Genomic DNA, 22,475 nt, shown 5'->3' with positions numbered 1-22,475 from the left:
AGAAGACGTGCAGTTAGACACTCAGATCGACTGCCAACACAACTACGTCAGTCTGAAAGCAGCCCTAGACAGCTCACGTAAAGATCACATCAGGTAAAGGGCACATACTCTGAAACAGTGCAAATACAGTTCCATTCAATGTTACTAGCACATAGAAGAAAAAGTCCCACGACCTGATTGATAACTGAGCAGCCCAAGGCTAGCAGGTGCATCAATGCACAGTCAGACTTTGTTTATTTGTGCGCTAATCTCGTTGTGTAGAGCTAATCCAGCTCCATCCATGCAGGAGGAAGTTTTGACAGGTGAGGCTGCTTGTCTTGGCCGAGGCTTGGCCACGCTCTGTGGCTCTTCATAAAACCAGTGCTTTGTCAAGTGCCCTGCACCTTGTTTTTTGGTGCTCACCTGTCACATACATTTTCACACTTTGTTCTGCGTAATAATCACAACGGGCAGTCATCATGTAACACAAAGGGCCTTTGAGAATCAGCACCTGTTGGATTATAAACAGGCAGGTGTTGATTAACAACATTTCTTAATTTGACAGAATGGAATTTAATCTATACTTGTTTTATAAACTGGTTAGAATTTAATTATAAAATTCAACTTGCCTGTAGTTTTTGCTTTTTGTTGTCTTGTGGTTGTTGCCATTAGATGTCCTTGTTTAGTGTAAACAAGCTTAAGTACTCTCTGATAACAACACTTAATGATGCATGTAAAAAAATAAATTCCTTCCCCAAAATTGGGAAATCACCTTCATAGATTGTTCGTATTAACAAATGCTACAAAAATATGAACAATGTACAATTACAATATGTGTATCAATATATCTTTATCTGTCATTTAAACGTTTTTTTAACCATTTCTTTAAAAATTGTTGAAAGGAAATAAAGTGCCATAAGAAGAAAAACAGCTTCTTGCTACAGATGTCTGGGCCCTTTAGCATGTGTGTCTTTTATTTTAAGACTCTATTGCAGAAGAAAATAAGTTTTATTCACATATAATTCTTCTTAATACTTGTAGTATTCCTGCAAGTTTATATGTTTTATTAGAGCAGCTAATAATTGTAAAATTAAAATAAATAATAATGTAAAAAAGAAGATCAAATATTTTTTTATCTATATAATTTTAAAATATTTTTTAAAAAGGAAAAAGTAATAAATAAATAAATATAGATAGATAGATAGATAGATAGATAGATAGATAGATAGATAGATAGATAGATTGGATTAGTGTAATTATGTACATGTAACAGTGTCATGTGTGTCAGTAACATACATGTGTTCATGTTCTCTGTGAGTACTGAGTGACTCTCTGTTCCCTGTGCAGGCGCTGAACGGGTTTGTGATTGTGGTGACGTCGGACGGTTCTGTGTTTTATGTCTCTCCCACAATCAAGGATTACCTGGGCTTTCATCAGGTGAGAATATGACTGAGTAACATTAGATCCACTATTTTTTTAAGGGCCAGATAATCATCCTTTGTAGACTTGAAGTGTGGCTGTTAAAAGTTAGTATTTTCCTCTTTTGAATTGATGTTACAATCAAGAAAGGAGGACAAATCATTATTTTTTAGAAGTGTTGGGGAGTACTGTCACAGAGATCTCCTGATGAATGTTGAGTCTGTTTGAATTATTTAACAAACCTTCTAGTGACCCCTTGTGTCCTTTATGGAAAAGCATGCATTCTTTATATTTTTTTATCATAGGGACGTAAGAAAACATTTTTGTTTTTCAGTAAAAAAGGCAATATTGATAATATTGAACATTCTATTGAATTTTAAACTCAACTAAATTGTTGATTTTTTTATTCTATTGTAAAAGGTTTACAATGAAATGTAAATTATGATATCGTAAAAAGGTTTGTTTCTGTCTTCATATGACATGGTAAATACATCCTTGAGATAATAAACCCTTTATTTCCATGAATTCCTGTTAATCCCAAATAATTCCTGCCTTGAATATTCCAGTAATTTTCACAATCCAGACTTTCATAGGTAGTTTATCCTGAATAAATGTAATCTTCATGTTTATTTTGTCTTTATTATTAGACATGTACCACTTATACTATACTGTGTATCCTCTGTATATATTCAAATATATTGATTCATCGATGTTCATATTACTGCATGCAACAACCTTTCTAACATGCTTAAATATATTTTCTCTAATGTGCAAAATCAGAAACATGATCTCAGGAAAAAAATATTAATAATAAATGCCAAATAGCAGCCATAAAAGTAATTATGTATATAATGTGTATAGAATGTATGTATATGTCTTATTTTAATATTCTCTATTCTGTTTTTTATTTTTTTATTTCTGTGTCTGTATCTCAAGCTGCTGTGACGACTAAATTTCCCCACTGTGGGATATATAAACTCATATCGTATCTGATCTTATCTTATGTCTAAGCGACTTGAATTGCTGATGAAGTGTTGTGCTCTCTCTTCTGCCGACAGTCAGATGTGGTTCATCAGAGTGTGTTTGAGCTCATCCATACTGATGACCGGGGCTTGTTCAGACAGCAGCTTCACTTTGCTCTGAACCCCCCATCTGCTAGCCCAGGTGAAGATGGTAAGAAGAGAAAATAAAAAGTGTTTTTATAATCTTTTATTTATTCAGCTTTTAACATGACCTCTGTGTGAACAAGACAGGGGATTGACATGTAACAATGGCTCAGGTAAATGGTTCTGACGTGTCATGTTGTGTTGTCAGCCTTGCAGAGCTGTGGCAGTACGATAATGTACAACCCCGAGCAGCTTCCTCCAGAGAACTCTTCCTTCCTGGAGAGGAGCTTTGTGTGTCGCTTCCGCTGCCTCCTGGACAACTCCTCTGGCTTTCTGGTTAGTACAATACTTATACTGTCCAAACAAATAATGATATGGAATGGCATTTAAATAAATAAATATGTCTAGAAAATAAGTAAATATGCATGTGAAATAAATTCCAAAATAAGTAAATGAAGCAAAAACTAAATTAATAAACCAAAATACAAATGTATAAATGAGTCACCATAGTTGAAGGAATAAACAAATAAATTGCAAATAATATGTAATATTTTATTTAATTCTATTACCTAATTCAACGATTATATATTTCAGGGATTTTTTTTTTGTCAGGGGACTTTTTCTTCCTAATGGGGTGTATATTTATACGTTTATTCATTGCCCTATTTATTTGTTCAAGAATGTATTTCATAGAGATATTTATTCATGCATTTTTAGTTATTTATTTAATATTGCCTAAATGGCATTCCATATAATCCGTTTTATTACCTTTGCTTGATTTGAAAGTCCAATCTCATGAACAGCATATCATATACAGTACTGTGCTTAAGTTTTATGCACGTGTTAAAAAACGCTGTAATAATGTTTTTAAAAATAGAAATGTCAATTGCTTATTTTTATCAATTAACAAAATGCAAAGTGAGTAAACAGAAGAAAAATCTAAATCAAATCAACATTTGGTGGGACCACCCTTTGCCTTGAAACCAGCATTAACTCTTCTAGGCATTTTTTCACACCTGCCTAAGACTTTTGCACAGTACTGTAGTTCTTGTGAAATATTAGGAGCCATTTCAGGAACCTAACACATAGGGCTATCCCAATATTTTTATCGCAAAGTGAGAGCAAATGTTCAGTCAAAGCCAAATATGACATGTCACAAGTAGTTTTATTTAGTTTTACTTAAATAAAAATAGTTATGAAACAAAGTAGGCCAGCCCTAGTTGTTTTTTGCCCTTTTTTAAAACACATTTCCAGTCCCATGAATTGCTCATTTCGTGTGTATTTTTTTGTTGACCCAAACCAGGCCCTGAAGTTCCACGGGCGACTGAAGTACCTCCATGGCCAGAGGTTTTTGAGGGACGGAAACGTCAACAAACCTCAACTTGCACTCTTCAGTCTGGCTATGCCCGTCCAGCCTCCAACCATTGTGGAGATCAGAGCTAAAATGCTCCTTTTTCAAACCAAGCACAAGCTGGACTTCACACCCATGGGCGTCGACAGCAGGTGCTGCATTTTCTTACATTCTTCTTTTTTAAATTATTATTTTGCCAACCTCACAGGTGATATTTAAAAGAATATCATTTGAATTATACTGCGCAACAGAAAATTCCAGATGTTTCATCTCAAAACACCATCTTCCAATGTCTTCAGCTATTGCTTGAAGTTAATTCTTTTGTCTTTTTGACTGCAGGGGGAAGATTATTCTGGGCTACTCAGAGGTTGAACTGTGTATGAAAGGCTCTGGCTACCAATTCATCCACGCAGCTGACATGATGTACTGTGCTGACCAGCACCTCCGCAGTAAGTTCACAAATATGACTTGGCTTTTTCATTGAATATGAATATTTTATACTCACATTGTTCGTTAGATGCTAGAGGTCAGTTTTTTGGCTACGTCCACTAGTTAGTTCCCCTCGGCCTCTGTTGGCTAACCAATGGAGTTTGAATGTGACAACAGACCGATGCAGCAAGCAGTGTTGCAAACTAGACGACTTTGACGCTATATTTAGTGACTATTCAGACCCCTCTAGCGACTCTTTATCAAAAAAGCGACTAGCAACAAATCTAGCGACTTTTTCTGGTGTTACTGGAGACTCGTTCCTACTCTTCTTAGGAACGAGAGTTGCTGCTCAGTTCCATCCCAAAGCACTCACAAACAGCCCAGTTCTCCTGCAGCAGTCCCTCCCAGCTGCAGTCAGCAGAGCAGGAGCTGTTTGCAACCCCTCAGCGTCCAGTTTGCACCAGTCTGCAAATGAGTCACGCATGCGCCAAATCGCCACCTCAACCTTATCCAACCAGCGCCGACTAGTTAGTAGCAGCTCAGAATAGTACCTAACCGAGGCAAGTACTTTCTGAGCCGCTACCTGAGCCGAAGTTTAGAAGATCTTGGGCGGATCCTCTCTCCCAAGCCACACCAGTAGCAGCTCACTAGAGGGAAAAGTACCAAAGGAAACGCGCCTAATATCTTTCTTTATAAGCATGTTTTTACATGATACAGCATGTTTAAATTCTTGTTTCCAAGGTGAAAGTGTACATAAATAAGTTAAGTGTTTGTCTTTCTATCACAGTGATGAAAACAGGAGAGAGCGGCCTGACTGTGTTCAGGCTCCTGAGTAAGTCAGGTAACTGGGTGTGGGTGAAATCCAACGCCAAGCTGATCTACAAAGGAGGAAGACCTGAATTCATCATTGCATATCAGAAAGCTTTAGTGTGAGTGTTTGATCCTTAATTCACTTCACTGTCATTGACTCGAGTGGTCGCTTAATCTACAAAGTTAGATGTCGCTCTGTCAACCAGAACCGGAGATTCATCGGCAAAACAAGACAGCCAGATTTCTTATGTCCTTTTTTCAACCAATAACTTTCCCCAAGGACAGGGAACCTTTTGAGGAACTCACTGCGTATTGACTGCAAGGACCAGGGTCAAAATTAAAGTACAGGAATTTTTCGGTGCAGCGTTGCAGAGTAGCAGATGGGTTAAACAAACACAGCACAGCTGCTTTTACTCATGTACCGCTTCATTTATAAAACAGGACCATTGATTTAGGACAATTGTAGAACAAGGGGTGTTTGATAAGATAAACTGTGAAGTTAGGCTTTGCTGTGTGCTTCCTGACTCCTTTAAGACTTCCTTTATGTCAGTGCTGTGAGAAAGCTAATGAATGAGAAATAAGACAGTTTTCTGACTCTTTCACAGTGGTAACGTTCACCAGCACAAATACACAATATAACCTTTCAACACTCAACAGATGATTGACATTTCATTCATCACATACAGTGTGCATCAGAAAGTAATAAGCAGGAGTAAATGTCGTTCCAGTGAGACAAAATGTAACATGTATTTTCTGTGAAACCTGCGAGCTGCAGAGTGTGTTTCCCCCTGTGACCACCAGTAGCCCTTGTCTCGTGCCATGTTACTTCTTCATACATCAGTGGACTAAGATGCTAATCTTTACACTACTTTGAATTGCAGACAACAATAGGCCTTTCACGATAACTATTTTTGTTAGACAATATATTGTTCAAGAAATTATTACAATAAATTATATTATTGTAATTTTCAGACTTATTTATGCCCCTGATATAATGATAATATAACAGGATCATAATGCTAGTATACCCTTTCAAAGAGCAATTCACTTTTAGTTCTTAAAAATATTTACAATTAAAATATTGGAACTCATTAAATATTCAATTCATATAAAATATATATAAGAATGGAGCAGAATTTTTTTTTTTCTATTTCTTTGGCGCTGTGGATCGCCCAGGTCTTATAGTTAGTTAAAAAAAACAGCTGTTCGTCAAACATCATTTTGGCTAAACAAACCTGCATGGAAACACAACGGGAGATATTGAAGTCAGACAAAATTATGTGGTTATGTCTATATATCACACGAGAAGTCCATATTTTTAGTTCCTTGAATAGTTGTCATGGGACTTCTTGATGGAAACACAGCTTCACAAAGCTCAATAAAAATCCTATCTTGGTGTCAGTGATGAAACGTGCTGTTTGGTCTGTTTCAGCAATTCTGAAGGTGAGGAATACCTGCGTCAGAGGAGGCTGCAGCTCCCCTTCAGCTGTACCACAGGAGAGGGCGTCCTCTACAACACAGGCCCCACAGTGGACATCCAACAGTTTCAGTTCAACAAAATGTTTGAGAGCAACATGGATGAGGTGAAGAAGGATCAGAGCCCCCACTCTCTGCTGGACTGCTTCTTGAGACAGGATGAATCAGTCTACATGCAGACAGCGGAAGAGACGCCTCTGCCTGTGGATCAGGTGTTCATGGAGAGCCAGGCACTGGTTAGCATCGCCAGCGACTCATGGCAGGAAAGTGGAACCACAGCTGCAACAGGTGAGCCTGTTGTAGTGAAAGAGGAAGCCAAACAGTCTGTGATGGCGGTGATCAACAACCTGGAAGAAATAGCTCAGAAAGGTGACTTTAGTGCAGCATTGCAAAATCTGGAGGTCGGTGATGCGGAGTTGATGGAGTGGGAAAATGCCCTCAAGAGATTAAGTCAGGATGAGAATCAGCACAACAATGTGAGGTCTGAGCTGGACAGCATCCTCACCAATGACATATTTGACTACATTGATAGTGTTTTGTTCAAGGAGAAGGCAGAAGATTGTCTAAACATGAGCCCCCCCAGCTGCCTCACAGCAGTCAACAACAATCAGCAGGACCCCTTCACTCAGGCCAATGGGCTCAGTGAGCCACAGTTGTTCCCGACCCCGAGCCCCGAATGCACTTACTCACCGATGAACGGCCTCTACGCTCACCAGCAGGATACAATGAATGGCTCGATAATTGCAGGGCAAAACTTAGCAGAGCCTGCTCAGCTGTTTAATGGCGCCCAGAAACTCACTCACCACGGCCCCCTGATTACTCAGGCTGACACCAACCTGCCGTCTCTTCAGCAGCTGCAGCTCCAGGACATATTCATCCCGTCTATAGAGCTCCCAGAGGTCACTGTCCCTCACGCCTCGGCCCCTTTTCAACCCTGCGGGCAAGGAACTATGGGCCACATTGGCCGGCCTCATGGAATTCCTGCTCAAACGCAGCCCGGTCAACTTCTCCGGCGTCCTCAAAACAATCTGCCAGCTGATACGATGGCTGCAAATGGACAGTTGCCGCAGATTGCTGTTCAACAACCAAACAAGGTAGCACCGGGCATAATGGACATTTTGCCACCTCTGGTTCCTTGTAATGACTTTGTTCCTGCTAGCACGCCCAATATTTCCATCCCTTTCCGCACAACTTGTCTGCAAGGAAACCCCCCTTTTCAAACACATAACCATCAGGTTCAGCAGTGGCAGCAGAGTCAGCAGCAGAAGCTATCCCATGCTGGCATCATGCAGAACGGACATGAACTGATGCCAGCATGCCACAGCAAAACTCCAGAAAGCCAAACATTCCCACATGCTGGCCTTTGGCCAAGGAGTGTAAACGGACTGAACCTAACTCAGCAGGGAGCAGTTACATGTGGCCAGGCAGCTACTCAGAGCAGCTGCATGTTCGACCAGCACTTTTCTTCCAGTCCAGCAGGAGGCAATGTCCTGGCTCTCTCCGGATCATCGGGCCTGAGGGGGGCTGATTCGTGTCTGGATCAGAGTCCCCCTCAAGGTTCCTGCTACTTCCAGTGGAGCCGCAGCGAGTCTGTGGTCGGCACGTCCGCCATCAACCAGGAGAACGTCAACATCAGTCCTCTGACTGTTCCGCCCAACATGTCCTCTACAGAGCAAGCACTCAACCTTCAGCACTACCTGGAATGCCACAGGCAGTCACAGGTGAACAGATTTCAATAAAATACAACAATAAAATGAAAATAAAAAACTTAAAGAGATCATTTAGGTTTTTTGCAAGTTCCGGGTAAATTTAGGGTCATGGCTAATTAATGTTTTTGTTGTCAATTCTGTCTTTTTTTTTAATTAATTAATTAGTGACAAATGATAGTTTTCAAGTTTCATAGTTTCTTGTTTTGTCAGACCAACAGTTCGAAACTCAGATTTAATATTTATCATGACAAAAAAAAAGTGACACATTCTCTTTGAGAAGCTGCAGTCAAAAATATTTTATATTTATATTATTTTGAATCTTTTAAATTATAACTATATAATAATAATACTTCTGCTGTAATTTTGTGAAACTGTGACATTTGTGTCAGTGACAGTGTGTGTGTGTGTGTGTGTGTGTGTGTGTGTGTGTGTGTGTGTGTGTGTGTGTGTGTGTGTGCAAAAGCTAAACAAAATAAATATTTTTAAGCTCAATTTTTCCTAAACTTGTGTCCTCTGTGCTTCATTCAGCAGAACAAAAGAGTCTCCACTGAACGCGACGGGATTTTTGCCACTCCTGCTCACGATATAGCCATGTACCTGACGGAGTAAAGATGAGCCATGTTGTTGTTTCTGTTTGGACAAAAATCCCGGAGAAGGACAAAGTCAGTATAGATTGCCTGTATCAGTGCTTATCCACAGACTCTATTGCTTACCCTTATCATCATATGTTTTATATCATTCTGTATCATTTATACTTTGTCCAGTCTGTAATGTTTAAAAGCTGTTGCTCATCAGTTTTTAGTGAAGATACATTATAGTAATAATGAAGTATAAAGCCACAAGTGCGTTTACCCGATGGAGCTTGAGCCAGCTAGGAGGATTGGTCAAGTAAATCCAAGTAGCCAAAGAAATAGGTTTTTATAAGGGAAACCAGGTGTTGTCACTTCATTGTCGTCAGCCAGGGACATTCATTTATCTCCCAAGTGTAAATACCTTAAAAAGCATGCTGTTTAAAAAAACAAAAAGAAATGTATAAATAATCATTCTAAACTTTGATGCTGACAAAGTGGAGATGTTTTCTAAGAGTTGTCGTCACATTTGTAAAGAAATCAGTGCAAAGAATCACTGAAAGTGATAGCTACCTGAAAGCACAGCTGTACCTTCAAATTAATATTATTACAGATGAAAATTAATCAGTATATTTTTAAATGAAAATAACCCTAAAATGTGGTTAATGCAAATGTATAAATACAGATTCAGTAGTAGATTCACCAAATGGTTTGCTTTGGCTCACAAAAATCTCATATGTGTACGGAATGCCTCAGCATGTAGTCCACATAAAAATGTGCTGCTATGGAAAATGTAGAGATATCTCAAATCCCCCTCCCCCAAAAAACCCTCTGAGGGTCCCATTTACTTCCTGCAATAGTCAGGGATGCAAACATTTGGATGCATCAAAAAAAAATTGTATACTTCTAAACTTTTTCACTTAATGTGATTTTCTAATCGTCTACGACCAGTGGAATGCAAAAATCTGAGAAATACAACAAATAATCAGCTGATTTTACAAGTTAATGACGAAAAAACCTAAATCCACTGTTAAACAACTGATTGATTGATGTCTTCAAGCTTTTAAAATTACCTAAATTTGGACTCAGAAAGTGAACAAAAACAGCCTCCAAACCTTCATCCCTGCAGCAGCCCTCGGCAAAATTCTCTAGAATTTTGTGGTCCTACGTAGGAACACGCTAAAACATAGTTCGCCGTTAATTTATGTGATAGCATAGAGCATGACCATATACATTTTTCCTGTGCCTTTTTTGCCGAATCGGCAGTTTTAAAGTATCTTCGTATAAACATATCTGTGCCTTCTTGTATAAAGCATTTTTAAAATATTATTTTCCTCAGTGCTTCATGTTTTTTTAAAGGCATCCTTTAGAGCTGCACTAATTTAAGGGAAGCCATGTCCATAGGTGATACAGTATCTTACTGTAAATTAAAGGTTTTTATCCTGGAGTGCATTTCAAGGCTCTGAGGAAGTCCATTTCCCACTACACACAAATGTCCTGAACAATGGAAACAAGGGAAAATAATTAACTTGACCTATCTCTGTAGAGATGGTAAGACTTTTTCATTAATGAGCAGAGTATTTAGACTGATCTAATGATGCATTCAGATCATATTTTACTTTGCTTTGTCTGTTTCCTGTTTGTGCTCTTCATTTATCTGCTTTTCACCACAGCTTTGTAATATCCACACTACGAGAAAAAACAACAGCAAAAAAACACATCAATGGTTTGGATTAACCGGAACAAAAAAACGCAACAATATGGCAGCTTTATTGTATTCTTGCTGCGCTGTGGGAAATCACTCAGTATTTTACCTTTGCTAAAGAATCTATTGTGTATGTTTGTGGAAATCTCTTTGAGTACAATGCTTAAAAGTAGACACAGATAAATATGGCCTCCTTTCCTGTGTTCTTTTTGTTCTTTGTTGTATTGAAAGAGCAGTCATGGACTCTTCCTCCTGTCGAGGATCTCAGCGTGAAGCGGACTGTGGAGGCTAAAAGGACAGTCTTTAAATCTCCTTTGATATTGAACTTTAACACAGACGTGTCATGACTGTAGCCACTATGGAAAAAAAAACCTGGAGCCAAATGTTTTATTCACATTATGCCGTCACATGCCTTGCCATATTCCAGTTATTTGTTAAAAAAAAAAGGAAAAAAAAGACATTTTTAAAGAAAAACAAAAAAAGAAAGAAAAAGTTTTAAGAAATCACAACAATTCAGTTTCATGTACCTATATTTAGCCAAGCAGTTATATTATCTATTATAATATATGTTTAAACAAATAACCAGCCTTTGTCATCTGTTAAATGCTTTTTCATAAATATATGTGTGCAATGACTAAACCTGTGTTAAGCTCATTTCTTTATGAAATCTATGTTGAAGATCAGATGAAACTGTATTGAATCATGCAGCGAAATTTGGAAACTAGTTGCTTTTATGCTGTATATAGATTAATTTGCAGTTGTCATTTACAGCACTTCAACTTGATTACTTAAAGGGATAATTCAGATTTTTTTTTAGTTGTATGAGGTATTTATCAGTGTATAACCAACAGTAGATGGAGGTCAGCATGGCCCCAGTTTGGAGAAGCAAAGAGGAGTCCTGACACAGTAGCTAAACAATACTGCTGTGGATGGGGGGAGCAGTAAAACATGTTTTAGCTACCTACATGTACAAAATTAAATCAAGTTTAGCCTTCCAACACTACCAATCAGCCAAGATAAATTACCCCAAATAAAGGTGGTAAACTTAATGAGTAATGGAATTAAATTGGCTAAGAAAGTGTAACACAAAACTGGGTGACACTTTATACATGTTTTCTTTGCAATCAAATTGGGCAAATTTAAGGCTTGAGTGTCCGTCATATTTAGAATGTTTTTCACCTCTTTGCTTTGCTATCAGACAGTGAGGCTGTTTCTAATTTTTTAAAGCACCAGACTCCATTGAGAGAAACAGAGATTTTACCGTACAGGACATGGGAGTTGCTATACTATTGCCTCTTGATCATTTAGGGTTTTTTTTACGAGTATGTATCTGGTATAACCGTTCCAAACAACAAAGTTACACAATAACAAAGAAAGCACCTTACCAACTTAGGTAGTGGTAGACCAGCAGCTTTTGTGTTCTGCGACATAAAATTACTGTTTTTGTCAATAGAGTCTGGTGTCTTTGAGTATATTTGAATATTCTAAATATAGGATACACTTTGATTATTTCTTAGGTGGCTAAAATATATTTTCCTGCTTTACTTGTAATTCTAAAAGCCACCTGTGGGGAGCCAATGGTAACTGTAACATTATCCTTTTTATTCATTAAGGATTTTTTTTATTAAATGTACCCAAAATGTAAATGATAAATTCATCATTAAATCACCAGTGTGCATAGTCAATAATTGTCTTCAAAATGACCCAGAGTGGGTGATGATGTCCCGTTTTGTAAATGTGGTTCCTCTGTCCTGGATCAGAGCAAGAGATGCAGATGAGGGAGGAAGCACATTAGCTGAATGGAAAGCCCTAAAAAAAAAGTAGTAAAAAGAGGAGTAGGAGACGATGAAGCAGCACTGGAGAGAGATTCAGAGCTGGATTATTTTTTAGAAAGAGAAATTGTCCAGCAGAGGGCTCCCTCTCCCTCTGTCATGTAAACAGCACTAGTTTACTGTATACCAGAGGCTAGGGTGGATAAATATTGCAACATAAATAAAGCACTATATGAATAATTGATTAATGTTACTTTCATTATTTTGTTGTTATTACTACAAATACACAGTTAATAGTCATAAAGCTAAATAATATTCATTAATAGTGCATAAGAAACTTAATCTGTTCTGCATCCTGTAATCTGACTGAATTATTTATTTATCTGTGTTTATTAAAAAGATTTAAGGTGGGGTGCCTTATTCATTCATTATACTTCACCGCTTATCTGCATTCAGGTCGCGGGTGGCTGCAGCCGATCCCAGCTGACATTGGGCGAGAAGCGGGGTACAGCCTGGACAGGTCATCAGACTATCACAGGGCTGACACATAGAGACAGACAAATACTCCCACTCATTCACACCTACGGGCAATTTAGAGTCACCAATTAGATGCTGCAGCACTTGTTGTCACTTTCGATCCAGAGGAGAGGTGTAAGAAGCAAAGCCCCACCTGTTGGCAACAGAAAAAAAGTCTGAAATTAATGTAATTTTGGATTGATGGATGACATTAAAGTAAAATTAGAATCTTCTGTTGCCAGTGATGTTTATCACAGTGGTACTAAATCTTTTTTTTACTAAAAATTTTTTTAGAGTTCTGTGAAAGAACAACAAGACAAATTTATATGGGCGCGAAATTATTGGTGAATAATTTCCTCCTTTCTTTACTTCCTTTTGTATTGTGCGAGGACAAATAACACATTAGCTGCATCCCAAATCATATATGTTTTCTTTTAGTACATACTGCAGCTACCCTTACAAAGTATGTGCTGTAGAAATGCCCTTTTGGCTTAAATATACAGTATGCCGTCCAAAAAAGTTTGGGTAGGAATAGCCAGAAACCCACACTGGCTTGTGCACTGCAAACTGTGACTGGATGTAGTAAGACATCCTGGTATTTTTGCATACTACATTTGACACATACTAAATCTTTTTCTGGCATATAGTATGGTTGGTGGGTAATAGAGCACACATATTTCCTTTCAACGGCAAGCAAATTATCATCTTGGCATTGATTAAACTTTGTGAACTAGTGATGTTGCAGCCTCAGTCAATAGCACAGAAGTGTGACCCCACTGCCCATAATCAGTTCAATATTGCCTCAGCAGGTGTTTGTGGATTGCATACATTTCTATATACTGGTATGTGACTATGCCCCTGGAAATGTCTGAAGACGATGGCTGCAGTTAACACTACCACCACCAGTGACCCTGTTACCATCACTGGAAAGAGCCCTAAATCACTCCCTGATGACCTCAACTCCTTCACCAGATTTGAAACCAACAACTCCTCCCAGCTGGACGACATCAGATCCACCCTCAGAGCGGTGATTCTCTGGTTAACACAGGTGAGAGTGTTGACGAGGACAAGGCTGGAGATCACTCTGTCATGCTGATTGAATTAGAAAAACAGACTGGAAGCTTTAAAAGGAGGATGGTGCCTGAAATCATTGTTCTTCCTCTGTTTAACCATGGTTACCTGCAGGGGCGCAGATGGGATTTTTTAGGTTTAAGCAGACACTTTCATAAGCTAAAAAACAAAACAAATAGAGTACCACCAAGGAAGAAAATGTTCCCTGGACATTGCCATAGTAAACCTTATTTTAAAGACTAATGGTATAACAATACAGTAAATTGAAACATAGGTGTAGGATTGAACTCAAAACAATCAAACAAATTCAACTTCAGAAAAATGAATTGCATTAATAAACTGACCGCAGTAATGTAACTTTTGGTTCTTTACTGAAACGCTGATGGACAGCTGGGCAAACTTTTTTCCGTGGTTCAAATAAGAAAAACTAAATATATTACAAGTATAACAGAGGAAGTGCTGTGTAACCATTCACAAGTTAAACAGATATCAACATTTTATGGTCTTTCCTTCCAAGGTGAAAAACTACGAGAGACAAAACAATAATTTAAGTTTAATATCTTTAAAATCTTGATAAAGTCACACACACCATTACAGCAGACTTTTTATGATGATTTCAATTCATTTTAAATTTTGTACTGTAAAATTCTAAAATAAAGTTGATATCCAATACTAGCATCACCATAAAATGGCTAATGGCTTGTTTTGCCACAAAAAGGGCAACGGAAATGTCCCACAACTCTACAGTTTAAATTACATCTGCATATCTTTTTATCTATGATAAAATCAAGCAAAAAAACCCTAAAACAACAATTAGTCAGTGACAAACAAGACATAAGAGCTCACCCATAAAAAGTTAATAAATACATAGACATAGACAAATACATTGACATATTTACACACATAGACGCTATCTATACACAAAAATACATTACCTTTAGACATGATGGCATTGTTTCAATGGATTTCTAGGTGCCGTTGAAGCCTTGATGGTATGGTTGGTTTGTGTTTGAGGCAAAGGGGGCAGTCAAGTTTGCAACATGTTTTGCAGAGTTCGGTTACGGGTTTTAAACCAGAAAGTATTATCAAATGATGAATCTACAAAAAACAGAAGAACTGTTACAAATAATTTGGTCATTTTACACAAACTTCTGATCAAACAAGATTCATTCATACAGAACAGCTAAGTCTTTGCATGTTGTTTAAATGTGAAAGCAGCTCATTCAGTAAAAATTTTTTGCATACACCGACCAATAGAAAAAACTTTTAACCTATACTGTTAACTTTTATCGTCTTTTTGACCACAAATAACTTACCCCATTGTCAGAGTCACACTGAAAATAATTTTCAATTCTGTCCTTGCAAAAACTCCTTACAAACCACTTAATAAGAATGACTTCACTGTACGCTTACAGAAATCCTACCATTGAAACTAGTAACTAATGCTAGTATCGTTGGTGTAATGTTAATTACCTTTAAAACAAAGAACTTCACTCAGGAATGATATTCGGTTATTTCATTATTAGGGTGTTAATGAAAAAATCTCACAAGTTACGTTCCTTATGAAGCGTAGAAAGACCTGTCATTTCCAGGCCTGCAGCCAGACCCCTCTCACTTTTTTAAACTTTTACAACATCGCTCTGAGTAAAGGTAGCTGCCCTGAGCAGTATGTCTATGTTGGGGAATTAAAGCTGTCATTTGCAAGTTCCCATAAGTGGCCAAGGATACAAATGAATAATTAATCACATCCAATCAGTTGAGCCAGTACTAGTCAAATGATCCACCAAACGCACCCATTATTAGGAGCTTGCACAAAAAGTGAAGAAGAAAACCTGGTTTTACACAGACATGTGACAATAACCTTTGTGGTAGTGATTACCCTGTACAGTATCCCTGATCATACGGAGAAACTTGACTCTGTCAAACTGGCTTTGTGGTTCACCTGGCCCTCAGTTCTCTCAACACATAAGGCAAAAAGACAAACAATAACTTAACTACAAATACATGTTTCCCTGAACTATCCAGCAGTTGTTGTTGTTGTTGTGCAGTACTGTAGATGTTTAAGAACCTGCTTTCAGTATAACATTCAATAATGCCTAGGAAACATGTAACAGTTATTTCGTTAGCTAACTATGTTCCCAAATGGAATGGCTACAACAAGGTAGAAATACCGAACCTTCCCTGAATGGACTCCTCTGCTGAGTGCGCCACTTCCCTGCAGGCCAACAGGATGACCTTGACCAGCAGACAGACTATAACAGTCCTTAGCGTCTCTTTCTTTCTGGTCGAGCTCAGAGCATGAAAAACACATTTACAGCTGGGGTGGCGTCTGTCGCCTGGGACGCACAGTGTCTAAACAAACACAAACCTTTCTTGTGCCCACCTCCCCCACCCCCCTCCCCAGCTCCTGGAGGCATCAAGGACAAGTACCCACGGATTTCTTCAGTCGTGTGTACGGTCAAAAATATACACACAGTCGGTTCAAAGTCAGCTTAGATGTGGCGGGTTAAGTGTTTCACTTAATGTCTTTGTTGTTCTGTTTATTGACCCATAGCTGCTGGAAGAAGCCTCAAATCAATAACTACCATGCAGTGATGAAGTGATGGTAAATATAAATGTTGTTGTACTCTGACCTTCAGCTGTTGAGGCCCATAGGTCTTGCTACTTTTGAGAAGAACTGTAGCATTGTATTTGTCCTACAGGAGTTAGTCTGGTCACTGGAGTTGTAGACTGTCTTTGACAGATCAATATCACAATCCTTGGGTCAGAAATTGGCGACTCAGCTACAAAATTTAAATAGAAGTCTTTACTGAAAAGGATGGGATGTTCATTCATTCATTCATTCATTATGCTTATCCGCTTATCCGCACTCGGGTTGCTGGGGGCTGGAGTCGATCCCAGCTGACATCGGGCGAGAGGCAGGGACTCCCTGGACAGGTCGCCAGACTATCGCAGGGCTGACAAAGAGACAGACAATCATGTTCTCATTCCGACCTATGGGCAATTTAGAGTTACCAATTAAACCTAAGTGCATGTTTTTGGACTGTCGGTGGAAGCAGGAGTACCTGGTTAGAACCCACGCTGACACGGGGAGAACATGCAAACACAGAAGAGCCATAGGCGGGAGGCGAACCGGCGACCCTCTTGCTGTGAGGCGAGAGTGCTAACCACTACACTTCATAAATGAAGTCGACTACAACAGAACCTTTCGGCATGTTGGCCTAGTTTTCTCTCTCCATGTGTTGTGGGGGTCTTCAGCACCCTAAGGCGGTCTGTTGTGGTCATGTGACTAAATGTATGCATTTCCATAACATGAACATCTAGACATATGTCTTTGTCTGCTGTCAAAACACAATTACTTTAAACCTCTGTATCTCTGCTTTTACTCAATCTGACAAGATAATCCTTCAGTCCAGTCTTCCCAAGGCAGGAGGTTACTATTGTTAATTCTGAGACAATAGCAGAAAAAGTGACGGCACATATTATCTAGTAACGTGCACGACCAGGCTGAAGCTCCACTGTAAACCTTAGATGTAAATTCAAGATGGAATTTATTGTTTATTATTTGTAGGGATTTATTGTAAAAGTTTTACAGTGTGCTGTTAACAGTGTTAACAGTATTGTGTATGATGTTTTTCTTAAAGAAAAATACAGTACTTTACAGATGAAGCGGCTGCCAATTAATTACTCTAGATTTACACTGGTATTAAAGGTATGTATTTGTACCAAAAATATCAATTCTGCACTGCAAAAAAAAGAAGAAAAAAAAGTTATTTTCAAGAAATTTACTGGATTATTTTACAGGCGTTTTCTTGTTTGTTAATTCTACGTTAAGTGCAATATCATTAAAAAAGTAAATTCTTTTTATTTAAAATATTAACCATGCCAACCAAGCTGACATGAAATTGATAAATTCATATAATGGGTAATTATAGCTTTTTTGTTTTTCACAGTATTATTCAGTGAATTCTATGTAAAAATAAAAATATATAAATCATATTTCTGAGTATAAAATGAAGGCAACTTTCTTTTTTCTTACAGTAAAGCTTTAAATTTAATGTAAAAAAAATAAAAATGAATAATAAATAATAAAAAATTGAAAAAGGACACTTATCGTCATATTAAAGAAAAAATATTTATATCTATTATTCCACACACACACACACACACACACACACATATATATATATATATATATATATATATATATATATATATATACATCAGGTGTATACATTTTTTTTTACCACAGTGTAGTTTTGATTCATTCTTTTTAATATCGGAGTTGCAGATGGATTCAGATTATTTTCTTCTGACTGTAGGTTCTTGTTGTCTCTAAACATTAAACTGCAGGTAAACACCAGGGAGTTCCTCTGTATGCTGAAACTAATTCAGCTACATTATTTAAAAGTCTAACCCCTGACCCACATTCAGCATGGGCCACCGCAGGCTCAACATAAACCTCCATCTCCCATCTGAGCTCCTGATTGGTCCGCGGGACTCTCTCGGGAGCGCGCGTGCGTGCACACTCTCGGCCTGTGTTTCCAGGAGACTCTCCCACGTGCCCGCGCGTGCCTCCTGCCCCCTCTGCTATCATTTATAAGGAGCCTTCTTTTGAGCGCGCACCCGTTCTAGAAATCTGTGTCGGGCGTGCCCGCCAGTGGAATGCGCGCCGCCGCTGCACCCCCCCCCCCCCTCCCCCTCCCCCTTGAAGCTTCATGTCCGGCGCTAATTGGAGTGCAGCACTGATGTAGATTATAAAATGTAAATACTTGAAGCTTTTCCTGCATTTATTTCAAGTTTTTGAGTTGTATTTACCAGCCGGAGGGATGAGGAGGAGGATTTCTCTGCACATTGCGCATCTTCTCTCGTAATCCCATCCTTTATTTTTCTCCATAAGGATGAAAACTCAACATCGCCTTTTTACTTGGAACAACTTTATCTTTCCGTGAGGGCTGATGGGACCGAGACTGTGTCGTGATTTTTGCGGAGTTGCGGCTCTTTTTTATTGGATTTTATTCTGCTGAATCCTGCAGATTCTTATTTAACTCCTGAGTGGAGGAGCGGCCCAGAAAACACAACGCGTCCTGCTCCAACTTACTCGCTTACTTTTTTTTCCCCCTCATATTTAAAAATAAAATAAAGAATGTGTTTACGGTGTTGATCTGGAGGATTATCGCAGAATATTGTTGCTGGTTTACATGTAGCGGAGAAAGAGGCTCTGTGTGTTGCTGAGGGATTCATCAGAGGCTTATATAAGAAGAGCCGTCATGTATGCAGGACGCAAGAGGAGAAAACCAGTCCAGAGAGCGTAAGTTCATTTTTATTTTTAATAAATTGAAAGGATATTTACTAAAAAAATAGCGTCGTATTAAAACATAAAATCGATCTGACGAGCCTGTATGTTAGATTCTAAATCCAAAACCTGCGACCAGCCTGATAGCCTACTTTTACATTTAAAGAAACCACTTTCTTAAGGGATTTAGAATTGAAAATGCATTTTAATGCACATGCAGGTTGATAAATATTCGCGTTTTCTTATAAGATGCTTCTTCAGCTTCCATAATGACATTTATACAGTGGTAATTTTGTGTAGTGCAGTGTTGCTTTAACGCCTGCGGATTATTGCAGGCCTGCAACTGCGGCCTCATTTTAACCTTAAACACTTATCTCTGCCATTTATATTTAGGGAGAGATTTTTTTTACACAATCCTGAAAAATTAACTAAACGAACACACCATCAAAGTTTTTATTTTGCATTATTTATGTATTGCAAGTGTGACTGAGTCGCAGGGGATAGGGTGTTGCGCCATATTCTGTCAAAACGCCCTTCAGAGGATCAGAGGAGATATTTTTATTTATTCCTGCTTGGTTTAACAATCGGTCGTTTCTTAATAAAATAATGTAGACTATTTAATATGCTTAATATGTTCTACGTCTTTGATCTAGGAAAAAAACGAGCTACCATTTAAATGCTCTCGTTTTAAAGGCGTTAACGTGACGTTAAAAACCCACAAATGCATTGATTAGTTGCATAAACATTTGATCAAATCCTCAAATGCAAATTAAAGACGAACAACTTTACTTTACTTTTATTATAAAAGTCTAAACAGCTACAGTAATTGTTTTGGTGTGACATCATAGTCAGGCAGCGTCAAAAGTGACGCCATTTCTCTGCAAATATATATATTAAAAAAACATCAAATTTTTAAATAAAATGCAAATCTCGACAGTAGGTCCAGAGCAGGCGGTTTGATCGTCTTTGTTGTGTGATGTGAGTCTGCACACTATAAGACACCACAGATAGTACTGCCTGTGAGGACGTTATTGAGCTGCTGTATAAAATGACTGCTCTCTCTGTGTTAATACATGATGTCACTGCTGCAGGTTGGGCTCCATTAATCAGGTCGTTTTTACTGTTAAGTCATTCATGAAGCAGTGAGATTGTTCCCATTTAAAATCATTCTGGGAGAATTTAAAGGCAGAAACTGATCCACAAATCGAATACTTCAGTGTATTATTTTACAGGGTTTTTTTCCCCCTTTTTTCTACATTAAGTTTAAATGCCAAAAAAAGGTTCATTATTTTTATTTCAAATATGAACGTTGAAATCTGTTTACATTTTTTTAATAGATTTTTATGGTATTATTCAATTGCTTGATGGTCTTGAATGTTAAATTACAGTGAATTGTATGTAAAATAGATAAATAAATAAAAATACACATCATATTCCTGAATGTAAAATCAAGGCAACTTTCTGTTTTCTTATAGCAAAACTTTAATATAAAAAATATGAAAGAAGAAGATGGTTTAAAAAAAACAAATAAAAAAAAACTTTAGCTTTTCTACAGACATAGATAATTCCTAAAAATGGAGACTCAGCGTCTGCAGACAAAGAACTCATTAAAGAATAAAATCCCAATAATCCTCCTTCGCGATGAGACGGAGTCATGATGCACTAAAACTGTATGAGACACTTTTAGTTACAAAGAAGTTAAAATTTGACTCAGTGGATGAACTGAGGAGAGGGCTGATCATTGACTGTTTTTATAATTGATTGATTGATTGATTTATTGCTAGTTACAGTTTTTCTTATCTTTATCTAAGATGTTTTGTTTTTCTTACACTTTGTTATCATAATTAATAAATGTTCAGTTTGTTCCTCTCTATAATCAGTCTGCCAGCTGTGACTGGAAGTTTGGAAATCTCCATATTCATGATAGGTGTTTTATAGACTTAATTGCTATAAAAATATTACTTAAGATAAAGTGATGTATTTATTATAGCTGTAGTAGTATACACACACACACACACACACACACACACACACACACACACACAGAGTGAGCAGCTCTCAGCTGTGCAGGTCGTGCTCAATGACCTCTCTCGGTGCTGTACAGTATAAACAGATCCGTCCAGGTTCATGTGCAGTGATCACATGTGACAGTGTGTGTGAGCTGAGCTATCGTGGCAGATGAACTGTAGCCTGTCAGCTCATATTGCTGTCTATCACACTGTTGATGTTTGTTTATGTCAAAACAAAAACAGGTAGCAGCCATAATGAAGTTCTTAATGCTTCGTGTTTCAGTTATATATTTCCCTACAGAAGTAAGGCTTTAAAGAATAAATAGGAAAACCTTTTTGTTTTCAGTTGAGGAACAGAAAATGCTATCATTTAATTTCTCTTATTCTCTTTATTACATGAAGCCATCAACATAAAATGACTGGAAGGTAATTCACACACAGAATCACAACAATATGTTAATGTCAACAACTGTTTATTGCTGTGAAAAGCAGTGTATAGTGTATATAACTGTAATTATTAATCTGCTGATTTTTTTCTTTATTAATCAATGAGTTGTTCGGTCTATTAAAAGACAGAAAATAATAAAAATGTGCATCCTAATTTTTCCAAAATGCAAAGTCCAAATTGATGTCTTATTTTTTCAGTCCAACATCCAAATATATTCAGTTTAATCTGATGTATAGACTGTGTCTCAGGCCCCAGTTTTGAATGTTTTTATTGACTGTTCTTTTAATAGAAGTTTACAGTTAATGCAAACAAGTGGATAAAAACAAATAAACATCAGATAAACAAATAAATCAGGATAAAACAATGTTACGGTTGTAATAATGTAGAAGCAAAAAAAAAAAAAGGATTGAATGAAGCAATAAATTGTTGCTGTATTTGAGATGTATTTTCTCTTTTCCTTTTTTGAAGTTCATGCAAAAAAAGTCTCACTTAAACTGAACCATATTTTGTTCCATGACGTAAATCACACCCACAGATCTGTCGGCTGTTTCCTCTCTAGCTTTCTGTTGACATTCTTTGTGTTTGTGCTTGAAATAAAATGGAGTTATCTCAAGTTATTATTCTGTTTAAGAGATTATTTTCTGTGCAGAACTTCAGAGCCTCACAGAGTTCAGTTAAGGAAAAAACAAATCATTTCTGGCCAACATTATGTGCAGCATCAGAGGAAAAAAATGATTTGATCAACTTGGAAAAACGGCAGAAGATTTTTTTCTGTATGTTGACACACTAATATAATATGCATATATATAA

General features: G+C 37.7%; 2 protein-coding genes across 4 annotated transcripts in view; both read left to right on the top strand.

The window, feature by feature from the left end:
• The window catches only part of LOC131978823 (aryl hydrocarbon receptor-like), a 37,332-nt gene extending 26,140 nt beyond the window's left edge, over window positions 1–11,192 (top strand). Inside the window, exons 4-11 of one of the 3 annotated variants that reach the window (XM_059342604.1) lie at window positions 1,327–1,416; window positions 2,457–2,571; window positions 2,713–2,840; window positions 3,808–4,007; window positions 4,195–4,304; window positions 5,084–5,213; window positions 6,527–8,291; window positions 8,808–11,192. In XM_059342604.1, coding sequence (XP_059198587.1) covers window positions 1,327–1,416; window positions 2,457–2,571; window positions 2,713–2,840; window positions 3,808–4,007; window positions 4,195–4,304; window positions 5,084–5,213; window positions 6,527–8,291; window positions 8,808–8,888 — 2,619 coding nt within the window. In that variant the 3' untranslated portion in view covers window positions 8,889–11,192. Of the gene's footprint in view, window positions 1–1,326; window positions 1,417–2,456; window positions 2,572–2,712; window positions 2,841–3,807; window positions 4,008–4,194; window positions 4,305–5,071; window positions 5,214–6,526; window positions 8,292–8,807 lie in introns of all 3 variants that reach the window. The other 2 variants (XM_059342603.1, XM_059342602.1) reach the window with 2 other exon arrangements.
• A 7,981-nt stretch (window positions 11,193–19,173) lies between these two features.
• LOC131979570 (aryl hydrocarbon receptor-like) overlaps window positions 19,174–22,475 on the top strand; it is a 44,274-nt gene continuing 40,972 nt past the window's right edge. Inside the window, exon 1 of the mRNA XM_059343604.1 lies at window positions 19,174–19,223. Within this exon, the coding sequence (XP_059199587.1) occupies window positions 19,183–19,223 (41 nt within the window). The 5' untranslated portion in view covers window positions 19,174–19,182. The remainder of the gene's footprint in view (window positions 19,224–22,475) is intronic.

The sequence above is a fragment of the Centropristis striata genome, chromosome 10 (genome assembly GCF_030273125.1).
Source record: "Centropristis striata isolate RG_2023a ecotype Rhode Island chromosome 10, C.striata_1.0, whole genome shotgun sequence".
NCBI classification, from domain to species: domain Eukaryota; kingdom Metazoa; phylum Chordata; class Actinopteri; order Perciformes; family Serranidae; genus Centropristis; species Centropristis striata.
Note: the sequence above shows the minus strand (reverse complement) of the source record. Positions and strands in the feature narration are given on the sequence as shown.